This window comes from Pipistrellus kuhlii, unplaced genomic scaffold, assembly GCF_014108245.1.
Source record: "Pipistrellus kuhlii isolate mPipKuh1 unplaced genomic scaffold, mPipKuh1.p scaffold_m20_p_9, whole genome shotgun sequence".
Lineage (NCBI taxonomy): Eukaryota > Metazoa > Chordata > Mammalia > Chiroptera > Vespertilionidae > Pipistrellus > Pipistrellus kuhlii.
In genome coordinates, this window is record NW_023425595.1 from 35,367,171 (window position 1) to 35,390,591 (window position 23,421).

A 23,421-nucleotide genomic window follows, 5' to 3' on the forward strand; every position below is an offset into this window, starting at 1 on the left:
CGACAACAAAATAGATCACAAACGAAAGAAATGGAGGACAAAAAGCGTCTGGATATAGAGTTCAAATCTACGCTTATAAGTTTTTTCAAGAATTTCTTAGAAAAGATGGATAAGGGCTACGAGGATATGAAAAGAGATCAACTAGAATTAATAAGGAGTCAACAAGAAATGATAAGGGATCAACAAGAAATAAAGAATACATTGTCTGAAATAAAAAATATTTTACTGAGTCCTAAAAACAGAAGGGAAGATCGCAAGAACCAAGTCAAAGATTTGGAACATAAAGAGCCAGAAGACACTCCTCCACAGAAGCTAGAAGGCAAGAGAATCCAGAAAATTGAAGATAATGTAAGAAACCTCTGGGACAACTTCAAGCGAACCAACATCAGAATTATGGGGGTCCCAGAAGATGAGAGAGAGCAAGATATGGAAAACATACTGAAAGAAATAGTGACAGAAAACTTCCCCTACCTGGTGAAAGAATTAGACTTACAAGTCCAGGAAGCGCACAGAACTCCAAACAAAAGGAATCCAAAGAGGACCACACCGAGACACATCATTATTAAAATTCCAAGAGCAAAAGACAAAGAGAGAATATTAAAAGAAGCAAGAGCAAAGAAGGTAGTAACCTACAAAGGAGCACCTATACGATTGTCAGCTGACTTCTCAACAGAAACCATGCAGGCCAGAAGGGAATGGCAAGAAATATTCAAGGTGATGAATAGCAAGAACCTACAGCCAAAAATAATCTACCCAGCAAAGCTATCACTCAGAATCGAAGGCCAGATAAAGAGCTTCACTAATAAAAAAAAGCTAAAGGAGTTCATCACCACCAAACCAGAATTATATGAATTGCTGAAGGGGGTTCTTTCAGAAGAGAAAGTAAACAAAGATAAAAATTATGAACAACAAATACATAACTATCAACAAGTGAATCTAAAAACCAAGGAAATTAAAAAAATCTGATGAACAATATTAACTGTTGAATATAATAGAATCAGAGGTATGGAAGGGGAGTGAACTGACGATTCTTGGGGTAAAGGGGAGAGGGGGGCGTGGGAAGAGACTGAACATAAACTGTGCACCTATGGATGAGGACAATGGGGAGAGGGGAAAGGGCAGAGGGTGGGATGGGAACCTGGTGGAGGAGAGCAATGGTGGGTGGGGGGAAAGGAACATTTGTAATAATATGAACAATAAAAACTTATTAAAAAAAAAAAAAAAAAAAAAAAAAAGAATCGTAGATTGGTCCTCTTTTCTCTTTGGGGGAAGGGAGGACCTATCACTCATCTGTAAAATAGGGACAACAGTACCTTCTTCACACAACTCTTCTGTAACAACAAAAGCTAGGGTGAACCTACCAGGTCATCAGGCCTCAAATAAATCCCTTCTTGCCTTTGACAGATATAGCACGAGGCAGCACTATCATTCCCACTTCACAGGTGGAGAAACCCGAATTGGAGGACGCTTAGGATTCCCTTCTCCGCAACTTCGCAACCCCCAGCTCAGGTACAAGCCAGCTGTGCTGCCCACTACATGGATTCTCCTGGCGCAGATGAACGCTCCCGAGCTGCGTCGGGGGGAAGGGAGCAGGGTTAAAAGCAACCAATCATTGCTCCCAAGACTCCCATGAATCTGAAACTATGAATCTGCTCCCAAGACTCCCATGAATCTGTCCTTTCAAGGACAGAGCGGTTCTCCTTCCAGCCCTAACCTCCCTTGGAATAAAGGTCGCGGGAAAACCTCGGCTCCAGCTGCCAACGCCATTTTGACCGCTATGGGTGACGCCACGTGCAGCAGAGAGCGCAGCTGATTGGCTGGGAGGTGGCAGCCGGAGACAAGGCGCGCGAAGCCGAGGAGCAGAGGGGGACGGAGGAGAAGCCAAGGAAAACTACAATCCCAGTCCTCCTTGCGCGTGCGGCAGCCGACCGAAGAGTTCGGGTTCGGACCACAACTCCCAGCTCCCCTCGCGATGTCTCTCCGTTTCCTTTCAAAACGCGGAGGAAAAGAGGAGCGGGGAGAAAGGAGGCCTTCAGAGGGTTCTCCCAAAGGCGGGAAAGGCGAACTACATTTCCCGACGGGCAGCGCGCAGCTGCGCCTGCGCCCTGGCACCTGTCGCCATCTTGCCCCTTCTGAGGCACCGCAAACAAACCCAATTCCTGGTGTCCCCCTAGTCTTGGCGGAGGAGCCTTTTAGATGAGCCCCGAAAGGCCGGGCAGGTGGGTGACTCTCAGACAGGGTGCCGGGAAGAGCTGGCAGATGAGTCAGGCTGGGAGGAGCCCTGGGCTGAGCATGCAGTGCCCGGCTCGGGGCGCCCAGCCCCATCCTCCGTTGTCTCCTAACGGGATCGTTGGGTTCCCGAGGTGGGCTGAGGGGGGACTCTGGCAGGCCTCGTGCTGGGCGACCTGGGGTTCCAGCCCAGGGAGACTCCCGGTGAGCTTCGGTCACCTGCCGGGCTGTCCACGCGCCTCCCCTCTCTCCTCGTTATCCTCTCCTCGGAGGAGGGAGCGGAGAAGCGCCGAGCTTGGCCGCCCGGGGCCCCTGACACCGGCTCCTGGCCCCGAAAGGCTCGGGTCGCGGGCTCGGGGTTGGGGTCGGCGCCGAGCGAGCGGCGCCCCGGCGAGGAGGAGGGTGGGCTGGCCACCCTGGCGGCGCTGCCGAGAGTGCATGTTTGGGGAGGGGGCGGGGCGGGCCGGTCTCCTTGACACCTGAGTCGGGGAAGGATCACACGCGATCCCGGTGCGGGGACGAGGCTCCGGCCGCCGCTGCCCGGGTCTCCGGGATGCTGCGGCCCCGCGGGGGGCATCGCTGGCGGGGAGGACGCCTCGGGATGCCGTGACGTGGTGGTGCCCCATTCCGGCGGTCGGTCGCCGGCCGCCTCCAAAATCCCGTCGGGGGGCGGGGACTGGCTTGCGGAGGGAGCGGATTCTTGTAGCTCGGCCCCTTCTTCCTCTTCCCCACCCCTTTTCTTTTTGTCATCCTGCCTGCCGGGGCGCGCAGCCCGTTTCTCCTGGCTCCGGGGAGGCTCTTGGCTGAGAGGACGATGGGAAAAGTAGGGGGAGGGGGACCTCCACTCCGGGCGAGGAGTTGTTGGGAGTCCGCCGCCTCGGCGCCTGGAACGGGATGTAGTAACTGTTCTCAGGGTTCGGTGCCCGACTCCTAGACCAGACCGTGAGCTGCTCGCTCGCTCGTTCTTTCGTTCGTTCGTTCGTTCGTTCGTTCGTTCGTTCACTCACTCACTCACTCACTCACTCACTCACTCACTCATTCATTCAGTTCACTCTTCTCAGTCATTCATTTGTCTACTTAACACATATTTACAGCGGACCCACTGTGTGCTCAGCAGGTATTGTACAAGTGCCCAGCTCCGTGTTTGTGTGTGTGTGTGTGTGTGTGTGTGTGTGTGTGTTTAATCTTCCAGCTTAGGGAATTCCCATTGCCAAGTAAGTTCCTAGCATCTAAACTTTTGGTAAATGGCTAAAGACGACAGGGAGTACATTCATCTTTCATTGTTAGGATTGAGGAGAAAAGTCCTTAAGTTCCATTAAGCCATGTATGGTGCTAGGAGTTTTTACATATTTTTGTTTCATGTAACTCATAAGTGAAAAAGCCAACAGAAATCAAGTAACTTGTCCAAGCTTACCAAGGTAGTAGTGCCTGTTTATTAAGTAATGTACCAGCCACGATGATAACTTCACATACACAGTTCTCTAATCCTCATCACAAACCAAGGGATGATACCTCTGCTTTAGAAATGTGTAAAAGGTATTCTCAGATAGGCTAGTTTTCCCGGGATCACACAGGCAGTAAAGGTGAAACATGGAACTAGAGTTTACGCTTGTCTGACTCTGTGGCCTGTGCTTTTTCCAGTCACAGGCTGGAGTGGTATGCTCCCAAATGATCGTTCAGAAGTTGGAAAGTGTGGTGGTGAAAGAGTGGTTGTGAGATATCCTTATTGTTGGTTTTTCTCCCAGCCTGTGGAGCCTCAGGTGAGTGTCCTTTGGAATGTACTTAGGAATTTGATTTTTTTTTTTTTTTTTTTTTTTTTTTAAGGGAAGACAAGCTCTTTGGGGCTACCAAAAAGAAGCAGCAATGCCTGTTGTGTGGCCAACCCTTTTGGATCTCAGCAGGGATGAATGCAAAAGGATTCTTCGAAAATTGGGTATGCTTTTCATTTTCGGTGTTTTATGCCTCTGTGATACTTTTCTCTTTTTGTTTGGATCATGGCTGTTTGCAGGGATGACATATTTCTTGCTACATTAGAAATTCTTTAGTGGTATTGTTCTCGTCTTACTTATTGTTATTTCTCCAGTGCCTACCATAGTGCTTTGTACATATTAGGTACATGAATCATAATAATCATAACAACTAAGAATTCTTGAGGAATACTGGGCTATTCTGAGTTCTTTAGATTCTTATTTAATCCTCAAACTAAAAAAGGAGGTATTTTTCTTTTTTTTTTGGTCTCCATTTTACAGATGATATAACTGAAGCTTAGAACTCAAGATAATGCTTTTCTTAAGTCCTAGAGTCAGTATTTCAACCTGGGGAATATGATTCCTGTCTCACTTTAGCATACTTTTAACCTTCATGAATGTATATGTGAATTACATATTGTTTCTGGATTGTAAATTAATGTAAGCTATGCTCTCTTTCCCAAATTATATTTTACTATAAGTTATAAAATACCGTTTGTGGTTGTAATGAATTACATAGTAATCCTATAAAATAAAGGGGTAATATGCAAACTGATCCTAACAGCAGAATGACTGGGAACAACCAGTTGCTATGACACACACTGATCACCAGGAGGCAGACACTCAATGCAAGAGCTGCCTCCTGGTGGTCAGTGCGCTTCCACAGGGGGAGCTTTGCTCAGCCAGAAGCTGGCTCATGGCTGGCCAGCGTGGTGGTGGTGGTGGTGGTGGTGGTGGTGTTAGTGGTAGCCTCTCCTGTTTCCATGACAGCCCTAAGGATGTCCGACCTAAGGGCTGAGGGAGCGGGGCCTAAGCCATTAGGTTGGACACCCCCTGAGAGCTCCCCGGCTGCCAGAGGGATGTCTGACTGCCAGCTTAGGCCCAACTCCCCTGGGGAGCGAGAGGGCGCAGGCTGGGCTGAGGGCCCCTCCAAGTGCATGGATTTTTGTGCACCAGGCCTCTTGTGTATTATATTTTCCGTTAGCACAGCCTTTCTCAACTAGCATTTAGGGATTTAAGCCCTAATACTAAAGTATCTGTTGTATATAATGAACTAACTTCTTATGTATCCAGAATGATATTAGTTATGAGAAAAAGAGCAATTCAAATAATTTTCTGTATTTTGTGGTTCAAATGAGGATCCTTGGTTGAGAAATGCTGCTTTAGACTGCAAGGTAGAAGAAGGACCTTGTTGTCTCATTTACCACTGTAGTCTCAGGCTAGCACATAGGTAGGTGCTCAGGAAATGAAAAAATATTTGAAAAGAACATTAAATGTTTTGGCAGTAGATATGAATTATTTAGGTATCTATGATTTTGCCGGGAAAGTGTGGACCTTGAATTCAGACAGGCTTGGGGTCTTGGTTCTATTACATGATCAAGGACAAGTTATTTATTCTCCCTAAATCTGCTAGCACTTTTGTAAAGGAAGGATAACAATATCTGCTGCATAAGTTTGTTATGTGGATTAACTGTATATAAAAAGGGCCTGTAACAGGGTTTGACATCTGAGCATACAGTATTTTAAAACAACTTTTAGACATTTTTTTTGCAGATGAATCTGTGAATTTTTTTAAATATATATTTTTTTATTTTAGAGTGAAAGTGAGAGGGAGAGAGAGAGAGAGAGAGAAAGAAACATCAATGATGAGAGGGAATCATTGTTTCTGCTGCTTCCTGCACACCCTTCATTGGGGATTGGACCTGCAACCCAAACATGTGCCCCTTACTGGAATCAAATCTGGGACCCTTCAGTCTGCAGGCCTATGCTCTATTCACTGAGCCAAACCATCTAGGGCAGAACCTTTTCTTTAAAAGAAATGTTTGTCAGGAATTCCTATGTATAAATCTGATCATAGCTGCTCTTACTCTGCCTGTTAATAACTTTGGCTGTTTTTATTTCCCTTCAGGCCACTATGAAGATTTCTCTATTTTAAAAACTTAGCATTGTGTTTTAGTACAACTACTATAGACAGTTGGTTTGTTTTTGTCTTTGGTCAGTCATTCTTTTATCTTTATTTTCCTTTAACTTTATATCCAAACTTTTAGTACTAATTTAAGGATGGTTTTCTACACTTACATGCAGTTGCTATAATTTCTAGCAACTATAAAGTAAGGCTTGTATTTGTTTCATAGCTGAAATAATTAAGAGGAGCAGTTCGCAAGCAGCCGTGGTAGGAGCCTTTCGCGCCTCTGCGGCAGCGCTAAGCATGTCTGACTAAGCCAGCAGTCGGACATCCCCCAATGGCTCCTGGACTGCGAGAGGGTGCAAGCCGGGCTGAGAGGACCCCACAACCCCCCTGCCCGAAGTGCATGAACATGGGGCCTCTATGTATAAATGCAAATTCTTGAGCTATCACTCTTAACAGGGGCTTTATGGACAATAATATAATTGCATTGTTGATTTCTTTAAAAGGAATGGGTTGAGGACTTTATAAAAATGGTATGTTTTTTTTGTGGTGTTTGCATGTATTTATTATTTCATTATACTTATGTATCATTAAAGTTAACACTATAATAGAATGACATCAAAATTAATGTCAGAAATTGGTATTTGTCAGGATCTGAGGATACCCATCAAAATGGAAATCAATAAATGTAAAGGAGGTTGGGAAGCTATTAAAAGTTCTTTACAATGAGTGACTTTCTAGAGAAGGAGAGGAGGGGCCTTTGATTTTGTAGCTATGGTAACTGTTCTGAGTCCCAGTATTTTGTGAGGTTGCCACCTTACTTTTGTGCATGACTTTTTAATTAGACTTGGAGTGAGACTTGATATGTCAAAAATATTTATCACATTTCTTTAGTTAATTTCACTTTTTTTGAAGTAGTGTCTTGATCACTATAAATTCCAGAGCCCCAAAGTCAGTTTCTTTTTCTGTTTCCTCAAACCTCTTTTCTCTGACCTCTCCATTTCTTAAGATATTGACATTCTCCTAAATGTCTTGTAAACTGCAAAACAATTCTTTCCACATTCAGTTACTGAGTCCTATCAAATAAGAACTTTTTAGACTGGAATTTGAGGCTTTTCTTAGTCTGGCACCAAACTACTTTTCCATTTTCCTTCTCTATTCCCTTACATACACCCCTTGTTGGATTTTAATCCCCTTGAGGATAGGGAATTAGTTTTGTTTATGTAAATATTCTCCATGGTTCCTTGTAGTAGTAATGTTCAACTACTAGTTTGGTTTGAATTATTGACTATGCAAGTACAGACATATTTTTACTTCCCCTAGTGTAAAGTAGTCACTGACTTAGTGGAAGTTTGATGTCTGTATGAAACATTACCTGCTGTCTTATTCTCTATTCTTTTTGCACACTTGCCTTTTCCCCCTCTGCTTGCCTGGAGCACAGATATCTTCTGATTAAAACCTATGCTTCCAGACTAGATGATGTGTTTCTCCTCTGTGTCCCTACCACTCTATTATACACTGTATCATAATTGTCTGATGACTTTTTTCTTTCTTTTTTTTTATTTTAAAATATATATTTTATTGATTTTTTTACAGAGAGGAAGGGAGAGAGATAGAGAGTTAGAAACATTGATGAGAGAGAGTCATCGATCAGCTGCCTCATGCATACCCGCTACTGGGGATATGCCCGCAACCAAGGTACATGCCCTTGACCAGAATCGAACCTGGGACCCTTCAGTCCCCAAGCCCAGGCTCTATCCATTGAGCCAAACCGGTTTCGGCTGATGACTTTTTTCACTGTAGCTATATTCTAGAGTTAACTCCTTAATGGCAGGATTTAGCATACTGTCTGGTGTGTATATAACAGGACTCAATATTGATTTGTTGCATGAAATATTTCATAAGAGGGGCATAAACATTAGAGTGCAGTGATTTCTTAGCTGGTTATCCTAGAGTTTTTCTGAACTCTACTTTGGGTCCTGATAATAGCTAAAATATGTTTTCTGGATCTAAGTATTTCCTTCACCATTCCAGAGCCTTGTTGGTCCAGAGAGACCTGGTGAAACATTGATCTTGAATCCAGCACGGAGTGGACATGCAGGATGTTTACAGCTGGGATAATTCCTTTGGTCCAGAGATTTCTATCTAATACAGTCAGCTCAGCTTTCCATATAAAGCTTTTTTTTTTTTTTTTTTTGTTTTTTTTTTTAATAATTAGAACTGTGAATAAAATGAACTGAAGGAGGCTATTAGTTTATTATTGATATAAGTGCTGAGGATGCAAGTATCCTTGCTTTCATTATTTGGCTAACTTTGAGTGTCTTTTGTGTCAGGCATTGGCTTGTGGCAAATACTGGTAGCAAATTGAATTTAGTAAGGAGATAACTTTAGCCTGGGCACTTATTTCCCATCATTTTGTTTTACCCAGCTACCTGTCTCTAGCATTAGTGATTTAAAACAACAACTATTTTATTATTTCTCAAGATTCTGTGGATTGCTGGTCTTGTCTGAGCTCTTTCATTTGGCTGTTTTCAGTTGTTAGTTTAGCTGGTTGACTGGGGTCAGCTGAGATGGCTGAGCCTCTCTCCATGTGGCCTTTCATTCTGGGCTTTTTCATGGCTTGGTGATTTCAGAGTTCCAAGAGAGCCAGGCTCTGTGTGCTTGTCAGCTTGCATCACATATGCTGGTTTTAAAGGCTAAAGCAAGTCACATGCCAAATCTGGGGAAGAGGCATGGTTCATTGAGAGCCATTGAGGACTTTTTGGTTTTACTAGTTCCAGGGATTGACAGTTTTATCATAAGGGTTGTTGCTGTGTTGGTAGTATTAAGTCCTGTAAGAGTAATTCATGTTTCCTAATCTGCCTTAATCATTTTGATGGTTGTTTTTATAGCTTGGAGAAACTCTTAGATCTGGAAGATACCTTCAGAGTAATATATATATACAAACATACATACATACATATATATATGTATGAATATATATATGTATGAATATATATATGTATGAATATATATGTATGTATGTATGTATGTATGTATGTTTGTTTGTTTTAACTGATTTCATAGAGAAAGGGAGAGGAAGAGAGAGAAATATTAATGATGAGAAGAATCATTGATTGGATACTCCTGCACGCCTCACACTGGGGATTGAGTCCGTAACTTGGGCATGTGCCCTGACGGGAATTGAACCAAGACCTCCTGGTTTATAGGTTGGTGCTCAACCACTGAGCCACACTGGCCAGGCCCTTCAAAGTCTCTTTTGGATAAAGAAACGGGCTCAGAGATGAGAAAGGACTTGCCCAAGGTCATACAACTTGTAAGTGGCAGTGTTGGAGCCAGAATCTGGCCACTTGACTCTTGTTCCAGTAATTTTTCAGTTACACAGTACTCAATAGTACTCTCAATTATCAAGGAGGTATGTGGACTATAGTTTGAATTCTTAAGCGAGCCTAAGGAATTATTTCAAGGATTAGAGGTGAAGATACCTTTCAGTAATGTTAAAACCTTCTTTATCACCCTTATTAGATTATTTAGAGTCTGTTTCCAGTTGTTGGTAGTAATCTGAGTTAAATGTCCTTTAGTGATAATGTGTGAGACAAAATATTTTCCGTTAGAATTTCTTTTTTCTTTTCTTTTTAAAAAATATATTTTATTAATTTTTCTTACAGAGAGGAAGGGAGAGAGATAGAGAGGTAAAAACGTCGATGAGAGAGAAACATTGACCAGCTGCCTCTTGCACACCCCCTACCGGGGATGTGCTCACAACCAACGTAATGCCCTTGACCGGAATCGAACCTGGGACCTTTCAGTCCGCAGACTGATGCTCTACCACTGAGCCAAACTGGTTTCGGCTACTGTTAGAATTTCTACCTCCATATTTTAAATACATGACTTCTTGAGGCAGTAAAAAGAAAGTGATATAAAATTATAAAAGCTACATTTTAATCTATGTTATTAGATAAAATTTTTGAGAGGAATTTAAAAAAATATTTGTATATTGATTTTTTAAAATCGATTTTTAGGTTTCTTCCCCTGAAGCTTTACTATATGTAGCCACAGTATTAAAATATTGAAGGCCTTTCTTGATAAAATAATTTTCTTCTTCTAGAATTGGAGGCATATGCTGGAGTTATCAGTGCACTTCGGGCACAGGGGGATCTCACCAAGGAAAAGAAAGATCTTCTTGGAGAACTCTCAAAAGTTCTTAGGTAAATTATCATAAAAGTTTATGAGACATTACTCTAGAATTTCTTTTTAAGGGGTTTCAATACTTTTCACACTCAGATTGAAGACAGGTCTTCAAGTTGTTGGTGTTTAAAGATCCTATCCCAGTCGTGTACTTTGTTACAGGAAATTATGCAATTTACCATTTATTCTGTAATATAATAAAAAAGGGTTTAAGGCAGATTATTTTAGGCTTGGGCCAGCTGCAAAAGGAAAGTATTTTTCATATGGGTAGAGGAAAGAAGAGCTGGCAGCAACAGGACATGAAGATCTAGAGTCTAGAGACTCAGTTACTTTAAAAAAAAAAATTTTTTTTAGACACACGCACATACACACACACACACACACACACACACACACACACGTTTTTGTTGGTTTTAGAGAGAGAGTAAGGGAGAGGGATAAAGGGATAGAAACATTGATCAGCTGCTTCCTGCATGGCCCCCAATCTGGGCATGTACCCTGACTGGGAATTGAACCTGCGACCTCTTGGTCCATGGGTCAGTGCTCAACCACTGTGGCACAGCTGCCGGGCTCACATTTTTTTGAGGAGACGAAGGAGATACTAGGCAGTTGTCTAAATTTATAGAAATGGTGGTGATTATGTAGTCATAGCCTTAAGGATAGTTTATCCCTTCAGCTTCCTATTAGAGTGGCACTTGAATCCATTAAAAAATTCTTGTAGAAGGGGTTCTTTGATGTTTTGATTAAGCCATTCTAATATCTTGAGCTTTCTCAGAAAATGTTCTGTTTTAACTGAAGTTTCCTTTCTGCATTTAAAAACAATTTTTAAAAAGTGAAAGTAGGGAAGAGGCTTTTCCTATATTAACATTAGTACAGGGACATTATTAAGCCAAATCATCAATCTTACTGTCTTCATGTTTAATAATTTATGTTTTTTGTTTTTTTGTTGTATATACTTCCTCATAAATTCTGCTTTCTAGTCCCTTAAATATACTTTAATCCATAGAATAGATTTAGCTTACACAGTAAACACTACAATTGGAAGAGTGGTATTTATTTTATTACTTTTGAATGGAATACTGTAGCCTTTTTTCAGTATTGTTTTAGTATTTTCAATATTGTTTAGTATTAACTATACATGTATTTAACCAGGTTCAATGTAAGCACATTTTTACCATAGTGGTAACGTGACATACTGTAAAGACACATGGCTGAAATATGGAGTAATAAAGGAGTAATATCCTGGTGTTAAGTTTCATAGCAAGTTGCCACTAGAAACAGATTATCTTGTCATTTTCATTTCTTTATTATATTCATTGAACATAAAATTATAGACTGTGCATGAGCTTTAGAGAGGACTTCAGAAGACTTTCTCCTGAGTGATTAGGGATCATTCAGTGAATTTGCATATTAAGATAATAGGAACCTATACTAATTTGATCATAGTCTGACATTACTGAGTTTTTGAGGCATTGACTTGAGATCAAGCTAAATTTGTCTTCCTGTGGTTTCAGATTTTCAGCTAATTCTGCAGTTACACAGAATCAGTCTGAATCTTTTTCTTTGAATTTAATTAAATAAAGCATTTAAAGATAAATGTTAGATTCCCATCTATATCTTTTCACAAATCAACTTTGCCCTCCCACCCCAAGTACATTGTTGGCTTAAACATTAATAAAAGTGTAGAAAAGAGCTGCCTGCTTGACAGAGTTCTATAATGGCTATTTTTTTTCATAGCATCTCAACAGAACGCCACCGTGCTGAAGTTCGGAGAGCAGTAAACGATGAACGGTTAACAACAATTGCACATAAGTAAGCCATTAGTCATACCACCCCTGATTTTTTATGACATAGTATAATATAGTTTTGAAACAGTCTTCCTATTGTGTAGCAGATTCCTGAGTCTTTTATCTTAATAGTAATACTGCTCTACTCAGGGATCCTGACCATAATGCTATTAACTGTTTATTCAATTGGTTATGTTACTGCATTTGGTTAGGCAAGTCTAAATACTCAGTTCAAATCCCGTTACAATGTAATCTCTACAAAACTAAAGGCCCCCAGAATTTAGCAGATGATTCACTTGAAGCAGAGTTCAGTAACAAATTAGTATACTCCCCAAATTTGACATTCCCTTAGAGGTTCTTTGTAATGGTATTTGATATATATTTATATATATTGCTTTATAAATAGGCATTCTAAATTTTTTGATAACTAATATGTCACATGTTTTGAGACTCACAAAAAGATTATAAAATATATGTTCTGTTATTAAGACATATGAATATATTTTTAAAAGCCAACAAAATACAATTATAAAGGATTCTTATCAAATTATTTTTAAATCATTATAACTGTTTGGCAGGTGGGGTAGAGGGTGATAGAGGATTAAGGGCAAGGATCAAACAGTAGAGTATGTATGGAGACAGTGCCTCCTAAAGAATAGAAAGGAACAGAAGTTAATCCTTTAAATGTTAATGCAAGATAATAGGAACATTTCATAAAATATAATTCATTTGTTTTTTATTTTTATGATGTGATAAATAGTGCATTTAAATTAATTGGCTCTGAAGATCCATTAGCTTAACGTTGTGCTTCACTGTTCCTCATTTTACTTAACCTATAAAATGGAGTGCTGTCTTTTTAACCTCATAGTTTGAAAGTTTAGCTATTTGAATTTTGAGAGCTTTCAGTGGTAGATATGTATGCACTGTAGAAAGCTGGCAGTTTTCCATTAGAGATATTAAATATTTAGTTGTCAGGCCAACATGGAACAAAATATTAATGTGTTCCTTCTTTAACTTACTGTAAATTTTTGAATTGTTATGCTCAAAAAGTAATAACTGAGCCTAGATTCTAATTTGAGAACTGGTAATGGGAAAGTAATGTGCTAGATAATAAAGTAGTTAATAGTAGCTTGTATACAGAGGCATTTAGATACAATATTAGTAAACCTTAAAACCATTGGAATAGTATTGTGGGGCAATAGTTGTAAGTTGATGCATCAGTGTCATACTTAAAAGATAACATTTATTTAGTCTCCTTTTCCTTTTTTCCCCTTTAAAGAATGAATTTATCCTTATATTTGGGTGAAAGACCAAGTTACAGGTATGCAAATAGGTTATTATTATTTCAGGCTTTTTCTTGTATTTATTTCAAAATTGAAGCTCTCAATTATTCAGGGGTGCATATTCCATTTACAAATTAACCTTGCCCCTTGCTTTTCCTTCTCTTCTCCTTCTCCCTCACCTAATACTGTCCACGATTTAGCCATTTTGTTGCTTGGGAGTACTCCAGTCAGAGGGTGGGAAGGGAGAGGAGGTGAAATTTTTAATTAGTAATTTTATTACTTATTAGTTGTCCTGGAGAAGTTTGGTGGAATAATTTTCAAGTATTTTCCAAAGTATTTTTAGGTAATATGTGGGTTTCTTTAATCTGTTTGACCTCTCCCTTTCCCTCCTCTATCTATTAGCATGGATAATTGAGAGTTGGCTTTTATCTGCCTGTGTTCCCCTCCCCCCTTCTGATTTCTTTAATACACGAATTTAATTTTTTGAAGTGTTTACTTCAGTGTATAATTTTAAACTTCTTAGGTTTTTCCATATTTCTGTTTTAATATTTTATATTGTGGTTTTAGTTTGATCAGATGTCACATTTATTTGTTGAGCCCAACCGTCAGAGTGGCAGTGGTGAGGAAGGCATAGATCCCTTATTTGCTCCATCTCCTCTGTCTTTCCCTAAGAGGTAGCAGCAGAATCTGGTTTTAAAGAATATCTGTAGGAGGGTGTCATTCTCTGAGCCGGAAAAAAGCAACTCTAGTCAAGGAAGAATGCATCTGAATTGACTGCATTCCCCTTCTCTCCCTTCCTTCCCCCACTCAAAATATCAGCTTAGGCCCAAGGAATGTGGTTGAAAGGTGAAGAGAAAACTGAGAAGACTGAGCACAAAGGAGGTAGAAAAAAAAAGGAGTGGGGTGTCTGGAATCAAAGAAAAACCTTGCCTGTGGCTTGAAGCATAACACTTCTTTATTATTTGGTACCAGGCCATTTATTAAGTTTGTTTCTCGAATTCAGTTTTGAAACATGTCAGAATATTATAGTATTAAAGCCTGGAATATCAAATGCCTTCAGAGTCATTAATTTGTCCACTCTTGCCAGAGTTCAAAGAAAGAGGTAATCTGGAATTATTGTTCTCCTAACTCCTTTTTCATCAGCCCAACATCATAGGAGACTGAGTTTCTATGTGAGGATGATGATTTCTTGTTAATGCCCTTTTCACCAAAGGATGTGAGGGCCAAGGTAGTTTTATTAGTTATCATGTTAGATAAGGGGCTGGAACAAGGTTTCCACCCTCCTTTGCCATCTTATCGATAATATAACTTAGGTGTGCCAGAGAAGCCCTGGAGTAAGTAGTTTACAAAAATTTCTAAAATTTAGTTTAGATGATTTGTGCAACTAGTGCATATTTATACCTTCATTGCTAAGCAGAGAGGAATTTTTTTAAATCTAATTCTAACATGATGTTTAATTTTTTATAACTTAAAAAAAGTTTGAGCATATTTGCATGAGTAGAAATTTGGAAGATTTATATATTAAAAACTTCAGTGTCTTTTGCGCTGCAAATTTTCTTTTCAATAGCGTATGTTCATGTGTTTGAAATTATTAATCTTCCATAATTTCTACCACTGTTTAAACAATGCACCAGGTAAGTGTAGATAACACTTTATTTGTGTGGTAAACTCTCACTAAGCACATTTATTAGTGATATTCTAATAAAATGGTAGCAAAATAGGAGTTAGCCAAGAAAATGCTGAATATCTTTTTGAACTTTTTCCTTTGACAATTAGCTATAGCTGTTTCCTGCCTCTCTTGTTTATACCATTCTGTTTCAGAACTAGCATCAATGTGGAGATAATGTGTTAATAGATCTGTGAGGGGGTCTTAGGAAATCCTCTTTCTCTTGTCTTAAGTAAGACTGTGTTAAATGATGAGGAAATATGCATATTTCCCACAGTAACCCATCAACTCCTAGAAATTCCTTTCTGAATGGAATGTAAATCCTTCTCAAATTGTAATTTTATTTGTTCTATTTAGTGAAAGTTGGTAGTAATTATATAGCAGTGCCTGATTAGTATAAATCAAAAGCAAAAGCAAAAGTTAGACATAAAACACATTTGAAAATCTTTATATGCTCTACTTGTAATGTGAATAATTTCAGTAACATGAAAAATGCTTGTTGAAGGAGGCATTTAGTAGCTGTGTGACCTTAGGCAAGTTAGTTAAACTATCAGTTTCCCTATCTACAAAGTGAAGATAGTATTACCAATTTCGTAAGATTTTTGAAAGAATTACATGAGTTAATTACATGTAAAATGTTTAGAATAGTGCTATAGCAGAGATAGAGTAAGTGCTTAATTTATGTTAGCTATTATAATTACAACCATCATCATCATTATTCCACTGTCTCCTAATAAGGACTTTTCTGTACCCTAAATATGAAGAATCAGTGGACAGAGAGAGTGTTAAACTCTAGGCTGGGTTATAGAATCTTTGGTTTTGCAAAAGATATAGAAATATTTCTGATTTAGTGAAGAGATTGATTGATTGACTCTGAGTGAATTTTAAACTTCAACCCTAATCATTAATCAGAAGAAGTGACCAACTACCTTTTACAGGGCCAAGTAAAGAGAGGAGATGCAACTATCTTTTCATATTTCAACCTCTGTTTGGATTCCTGGGATAAAATTTGCTCAAGAGCCTAGCCAGTTTTGCTCAGTGTTTAGAACATCGGCCTACAGACTGAAGGGTCTCGGGTTCAATTCTGGGCTAGGGCATGTACCTTGGTTGCAGTCGGGGCACCTACAGGAGGCAATCAGTGAAAGTGTCTCTCTCACATCGATTACCTCTCTTGTATTTCCTTTTCCTTTACACTTTCTTTAAAAATCAATGGAAAAAATATCCTCAGGTGGGGACTAACAAACAAACAAATTTTTGCTCAAGAAGTTTAGAGTACAGAAACTGAGAATAGTGTCTGCTTGAGGATAGAGTTCAGCAGCCTCAAAATACTTAACAGTGAAGAGTGGTATAAATAAATAAAATTAAAATAGTGGCAGTTTCTCCCAGTGTCCTCAGATCTAGTCTTTTTAAAAATAATATAAGGATAATAATATATAATGATAATATTGCCAGTGAAATATGCAGTGATATATACAGCTGCCTTCTATCTATCAGTCTCCCTCGTTTACTGCCTTCAGTTTTCCATCTTTGAAAGCCTTAGAACCTCTGGCCATGCAGGCAGTTAGATAATATTGCAAAGGTTCACTGAATTCCATCCTTAATTATTGAGGAAAATTTGATTTTTAAAATTGAGTTCTTTTTACCTTTCTAGTTTAATTACAAAATTAAGTGGAAAAGTTAGTAGAAAACTAGATTTCATCCATACCACTGGATTTAAACTAATGAAAATAATACCGATATTTATTTAGGAAGCATAGGAAAATTTTTTTATAGTTTCAATTATATTCATTATAATCAGATGATGGAATAAGATATGTAAGAAGCTAAGTATATATGAAATTCCCTGAATTCTAATTATTTATAATTTTGATCTTACTTGCTTAAAATGAAGCGTCTCCTTTTCACCTAAGGTACTTTTTAAATGTAAAAAGTTGTATTTGTTTGAGCAAACATATTTGATTCACTTTCCGTGATTGAAAACTCTTGTAGCAGCGTTTTCTTTTTTGTTCAGTATGTCTGGACCTAATAGCTCTTCAGAATGGTCCATTGAAGGTCGTCGATTGGTACCACTGATGCCCCGGCTGGTTCCTCAAACTGCCTTCACTGTAACAGCTAATGCTGTTGCCAATGCAGCTGTCCAGCACAATGCATCTCTTCCAGTGCCTGCAGAAACAGGAAGCAAGGAAGGTGAGTAAAAATATTTGTGTATAGAGAAGACTTTTCCTAGATTCTTCAAGAAAAGTTGTGTTATTTTTTATCTGTTTATATCTCAGAGGTTTAACTGTTTATATCTTAGTTTAAAGGTTGCAAATCAATGAGCAATTTTTATTCTGAAACTAGAAACTGCTAAGTTTTTAGTCTCAGCCACAATTAATTTCCTCCCCCTTTTATGCAAAGTGTAAATTATATTTTAAAAATTGCAAAAAAATCTTCTTGGAATGAATTTTTGAGATTTATGTTTTGTTAGGAGTGAATAAAAGGTTTTAATGGGTGACATGGAAAAATAAGTAAGATAATAAAAGTCACTTAGCTGCTGGTGAAAGATGCTAAACTTATTCTTTACAATATAAAGTTCTGTTTTTGTCTTCTGGAATCAGTGGTGTATGCTGTGTCTCTATCCCACTCAATGTGCCAAATCCGTTAGGGATTACCTGGCAGATGAAGGAAGCTTTCTTACTGTTACTTAATCTAGTAGTTGACACATACTTTAAAAATCTTTGAATTTTCCTGAGGTCGCTAAGAGTAATATTAAATTTGAGAGTGAACATTGGATTGACTTTTAGTAGCTTACTTTAGTGTTGCATGAAAATGACCTTGAAAATAATGTAGTTGTCAGCTGACTTTGGGGAATTGTCTTTTTGGAATAGCAGTGGGCTGTGGAGCAGAGTGAGATACCCTTTTTGTGCATGCCAAGTTCTCTTTAAGCTGAAACACTTATATTCAGAGACAGTTACCAGGGTGCAAACTTGACCTCCATTGAGTTTCTGATTTGTTTGTTGTAGGAGAGGTATCTTTTCTTCCCACTTAACCCTTTCTATCCACAACTTTGGTAGAGTGGAAAGAATATAGGATTTCCAATAGTCAAATCTATGTTTGAATACTAGTTTTGCCATTTCCTAGCTCTGTGATCTCCAGTAAGTTTTTTAGCTTCTGTCAACCTTGGGTTCCTCATCTTTAAAATGTAGATTGGTATTGTAACAATCCTATATAATAAAGAGTTAATGTGCAAATTGACCCTCACACCTTCACAAGATGGCTGCCTATGACCAGGCCGGCAGGGGAGTTAGTGAGGGACAACCAAATGAATGGAAAAGCAGGCTGAGTGGGGTGACCAGGCCAGCAGAGGTAGGGGGAGTGAGGGGTGACCAGATCAATAAAGGGGGCAGTTAGGGATGACCAGGCCAGCGGGGGGTGGGGTGCAGTTGGGAGGGACCAGGCCGGCGGGGGCTGGCAGTTGGGGGTGAGTTTGCTGGCAGGGGGACAGTAAGGAGTGACTAGGCTAGCAGGGGGGGGCAGTTGGGGTCAGTAAAGGGTGACCAGGCAGGCAGGCAGGCGAGCAATTAGGAATCAGCAGTCCAGGATTGTGAGAGGGAACCCGGACTGGAGAGGGTGCAGGCTGTGCTAAAGGGACCCCCTCCCCTTCTGAGCACGAATTTCATGCACCGGGCCTCTAGTTAGTAATAATAGAAGACAAAGATTTAGTGTAGTACATGGTACTCAGTAAATGGTGCCTATGAGTTATTTTTGTTTCTTGTTGTTATATATTCAAGATATTGAAATATATGTTGTCATTACTTTAGTTGAGTTATTGTTGCACTGCTTGGATGGCAAGTGACTAGTGAGTTGGTTTATAATAAAGGAACCTTGCCTTGTTTGCCTTAGTAGCCAAGTTGGAAATTGCTATGGTTAGGAAAAAATTATCCATCACTGCATCATTGGTGCTGGTATTAATATTAAAAGGGAATGTAAGTACTGTTTAACTCCTGCCATGAATGGAAAATGGAAAATGATTTTAATTTTTCTTAGATAGTTTTAGACTTGATTTCTTTATAACTGCACTTTTCTCTATTGGCAGTGTCACCTGTTAAATATTTGGGGGAAACCCAGTTACATGATGATTTTCATCATGCTCAAAAGGTTCTTAATACCTTTTAACTTGTAAACCTAATATCTAGCACTACCCTCTACTGATCACATGAAAACATTAAAATTAGCCTGCAGTAAAAACTAATTTTTCTATATGAGTGGACAGTTTTCGTGAAAGTTAACAGCAGACTTTTTTTATTGTTCCTTCAGTAGTGGTTTGCTATTCCTACACAAGTACCACGTCAACCCCAACCTCTACCCCTGTTCCAAGTGGCAGCATAGCAACGGTTAAGTCTCCAAGACCTGCCAGTCCTGCCTCCAATGTAGTTGTCTTGCCAAGTGGAAGTACTGTTTATGTCAAAAGTAAGTGATATTCTCAGTGTTGTTATTAGGATCTTCCTGGCTAAATGCTGCAGCATAGGCTCTGATTAGATCTGCTTTCTTGGATTAAATCATTGATCCACTGGCTATTAGCGGTGGTTAGATTTTTGGAGGTTCTAAAGAATTCTTTACACGTGACTAGCTATATATTGCTTTTTAATTAGTTCTGGAGTTGAGAAATTTCTTTTCTTCTCTGTGGGGAAAATGCCTTGAACAGTGCTATCCTTCAAGTATTTAGTTGTTTTGATTGTCATGGAATAGAAATGGGAGTAGAAATGAAGAATATGCTTATGTAAGTCATTCAGTGTTTACTCCTACAATTGTAATCTTTGTAGTGCTTTAAAAAAAATTACAGACATTATCTGTTAGATTCAGTGAAGCATTCTAGACGGTCCATCTTTTATATTTCTAATTGACTATAATTTTTTGAAGTTTATTTGCAGTTTTTAACCCCTTGATTCTACCCTGTAAAGCAGTTTAATATCCAGTTCATTTTTTTGTTGTTGTTGTTGTTTTTCTTCTCCATTGATTTTTGGAGTGAGGGAAGAAAAGTAGAAGGGAGAGAGAGAGAAAAAGAGAGAGAGAAAGACAGAGAGAGAGAAACACAGACATCCATGTGAGAGAGTCACAGAGTCACATTGATTGGTTGCCTCCTGCACATGCCCAGATTGTGGCCAGAGGATCGACCCTGCAACCGAGGCATGGGCCCTTGGCCGGAATGGAACCTGGGACCCTTCACTCCGTGGGCCTACTCTCTAACCACTGAACCAAACCAGATAGGGTGATCATTTTTTTGGTTTTTAATATCTAATTCTATTTTTCTGCTTTTGATGTTAACTAGAGATCATTAATATTTGATTTTAATTTTTGTCAATATAATTATAAACTTGATCTCTTTGTAACTTTTATATTAGAGGTGGAATTAGCTGTTTTAGACAGGAATGATTTTAGATCATTGTCAGTGTTGTTTAAATTAGACTCTAAAAATTAAACATGTAAGGAGTTGTATTTTATTACAAGTTCCATGAGTCATGCTGTATCTTTATAAAAAATATCTTCTCCATAGAGATTTTGTATGTGTGTTGCAAGGTTTTATGTTTCTCACTTGATTTTAAAAACAAACAAACAGTTGAGATTTTAGTACATAAAAAACTGAGAATTTGGGATTATTAAATTTATGTCTAATTTCTGTGGATTTATCCAAGATGGTCTTTTAAAATAACTTTAGAGATCTATTTTTTAATAGTTTTTTTAAAACCTTCAAAGTGAACCTAACCATAAAATAACCACTTTACATAACATGTAGTTTGAAGTAACAAGAAGTATATTTCTTTATTCTCAGAAGTTACCCAGGCAACATTAGTTTGGGATAGAATAATTCATTCACTTAACTTTATATGTGCAAGGCATGATGCCAGGGAAACAACCAATAAGACTTAGTCATTTTCCTCTGGTACCCCTTAATTATGGGAGATATGCAGAATGACAGTCACATTGCCATGGAGTAAGTGATCAGAAGAGAATATACAAAGTGCTTTATAAGCTCAGAGGCGACATGGATTCACTGAGGAGATGGCTTGCAGGGTGATGATTGTACCATGGTGAAGTGGTCGTTGATGGGAGTAGTATTCCCCAAACAACAGCAGCATTTAGAGGCTTCAGATGGATAGAGTGTGGTAAGGCTTTGGGGAATGGTGAGCAGTTCAGTGTACCAGGATTATAGAGGTACACAGGGTTGAGTGGAACAGGTTATTGTGTTCTTGTGAAAATATGGGACTTTGATATAGTAATAATTTTGTGCCTTATCTTGTAGGAAGATAAAAACGGTTAAAGAATTTGAAGCAGGGCATTCCCATGAGATTTCATAACTGGTAGTAGGTTGGCGGGTGGAAAAGAAGTAGAGATTAAAAAGCATGAAAGCCTTTTAGGAGGTTGTTACTAAAATATAGGCAGACGATAAGAAGGTCTTGCCATTAACATAGGAAAGAAGGCTTTCAGAGACAACTTCTCTGTAGGAGGATTGATGGGACTTACTACTGACTGGGCATGACAAAGAGACAGGTTAAGGATGATTTAATGATACAAAGATATTAAAATAAGGTATAAAATACAATGTTAAATTGCTATAAAGATAGCAAGATTGTCCTTGTCTTTCAGGTGTTAGCTGTTCAGATGAAGATGAAAAACCCAGAAAACGCAGGCGAACAAACTCTTCTAGTTCCTCCCCTGTTGTCCTAAAGGAAGTTCCAAAAGCTGTTGTTCCCGTCTCAAAGACAATCACTGTGCCTGTGAGTGGAAGTCCCAAGATGAGCAATATCATGCAGAGCATTGCCAATTCCTTACCACCTCACATGTCTCCTGTGAAAATAACCTTCACCAAACCATCAACACAGACGACAAACACAACAACACAGAAGGTATATAGTGGTGGGAGTCTCTGCTTGCCAATTGCTATTTCCATCTCTTTCAGTACAGTTCAGACTTAACAAACATGCACTGAGTACTTACTATGTGCTTGGCATTATGCTGGGAATATTCACATCTTCTTAATTCTGCACAAACAGCTTTGGGATAGGTATTTCACTTTTTCTAGGTGAGGCTCAGAGATGCCAAATGACTTGCCTAATATGCCACAATTAGCAGATCCCATACTTCTAAGACTTTTATTCTATTTTATTATTGTAATGCTACTTGGAAAAAATTAAATATTAAAGATTATTTTTACCTGAGATAAGATGACTTTACCTTTAGGCACTCAGTTTTTACTTTGCTAGAGTAACAGAGTTATCAGAGTTAGGTGTTTCATACAAGAAGGAAGCATATGATTAAATGAATAATTGTCTTTTTTTTTGTTGTTTGCTATCATCAGTTTATTCCTAACTCTTCTTCCGTATGTTCGAATCATTGGTATTCTGTCAATTTCATCTTACTAGAAACCTCTAACTTCCCACACTAATCTGGATGTTGATGGCATCCTAGGCTTCTTGCACACCTACATTTCTGGAATCTTCGTTCGCTGCATCCTGCTATTCCTCTTTCATGGTTTATTTACTCATTTGCTAGAGCATATCCAGCAGTAACTTCTTGATATATAAGTGGATGGAGAGTATATTTTTGAGATCTTGCATGGTGGACTGATAATTTCTTTATTCTACCCTCCCACTTTCTTGATGGGGAAGTATTCTAGAGTGGCAGTCATTTTTTAAAAAGAATTTTGAAGCTATCGCTCCACTCGCCGTTGGCTTCCAGTATTACTTTTGAGAAGCCCAGTGCTGTTCTCATTTCAAATCCTCTTCTTTTTTTTGAAAACTCAGTAATTTTCAGAGTTCTGAAGTTTCAAGGTAACTTTTTTAGTGTGAGTCCTTTTTTTAACCCATTGAGTTGTGTACTGAGTGGCCTCCTTCATTTATTTCTTTGATTTTTTTCTGTTCTCATTTTGGATCATCTATTATTCATGACATTGAACTGCTTGGATTGATTCTTTCGTTGTTCTTATCCTTTTCTCACTCACATTTTCCATTTGTTTGCTTTTTCTTTCTGCTTTAGTATAATGGTTAAAAGCCTGGAATTTGGAATTAGACTTTTTAAATTTAAATTTCAGTATTGTATTTGCCACTTAATATCTGTGACTGGAAAATCTAAACTCTAGACCTAAGTTTTCTTATTTGTAGAATAGGGAAAATAATATATCCATTTTATAGGATTCTGGGGGTATAAATGTAAAACTGTTAGAATAAAGTCTAGCACATAATTAATGTTTTATAAGTATTATTTCTCTGTATTCTTTAACTTTATCCTTCACTACTTTATGGAAATTTTATTTTTGCTCTCATACTTTAAATTTCTGGTAATTACTTTTTATTCTCTGAAAGTTCCTTTTTAAAAAAAATATACCATCCTGCTCTTTCATATAATCACTATATTC

General features: G+C 38.7%; 1 protein-coding gene across 9 annotated transcripts in view; it reads left to right on the forward strand.

The window, feature by feature from the left end:
• The first annotated feature begins 1,858 nt into the window (after positions 1-1,858).
• EMSY (EMSY transcriptional repressor, BRCA2 interacting) overlaps positions 1,859-23,421 on the forward strand; it is a 73,914-nt gene continuing 52,351 nt past the window's right edge. Inside the window, exons 1-8 of one of the 9 annotated variants that reach the window (XM_036426794.2) lie at positions 1,859-2,219; positions 4,054-4,162; positions 10,214-10,313; positions 12,031-12,105; positions 13,360-13,401; positions 17,041-17,216; positions 19,326-19,478; positions 21,654-21,913. In XM_036426794.2, coding sequence (XP_036282687.1) covers positions 4,093-4,162; positions 10,214-10,313; positions 12,031-12,105; positions 13,360-13,401; positions 17,041-17,216; positions 19,326-19,478; positions 21,654-21,913 — 876 coding nt within the window. In that variant the 5' untranslated portion in view covers positions 1,859-2,219; positions 4,054-4,092. The remainder of the gene's footprint in view (positions 2,220-4,053; positions 4,163-10,213; positions 10,314-12,030; positions 12,106-13,359; positions 13,402-17,040; positions 17,217-19,325; positions 19,479-21,653; positions 21,914-23,421) is intronic. The other 8 variants (XM_036426789.2, XM_036426795.2, XM_036426787.2 and 5 more) reach the window with 8 other exon arrangements.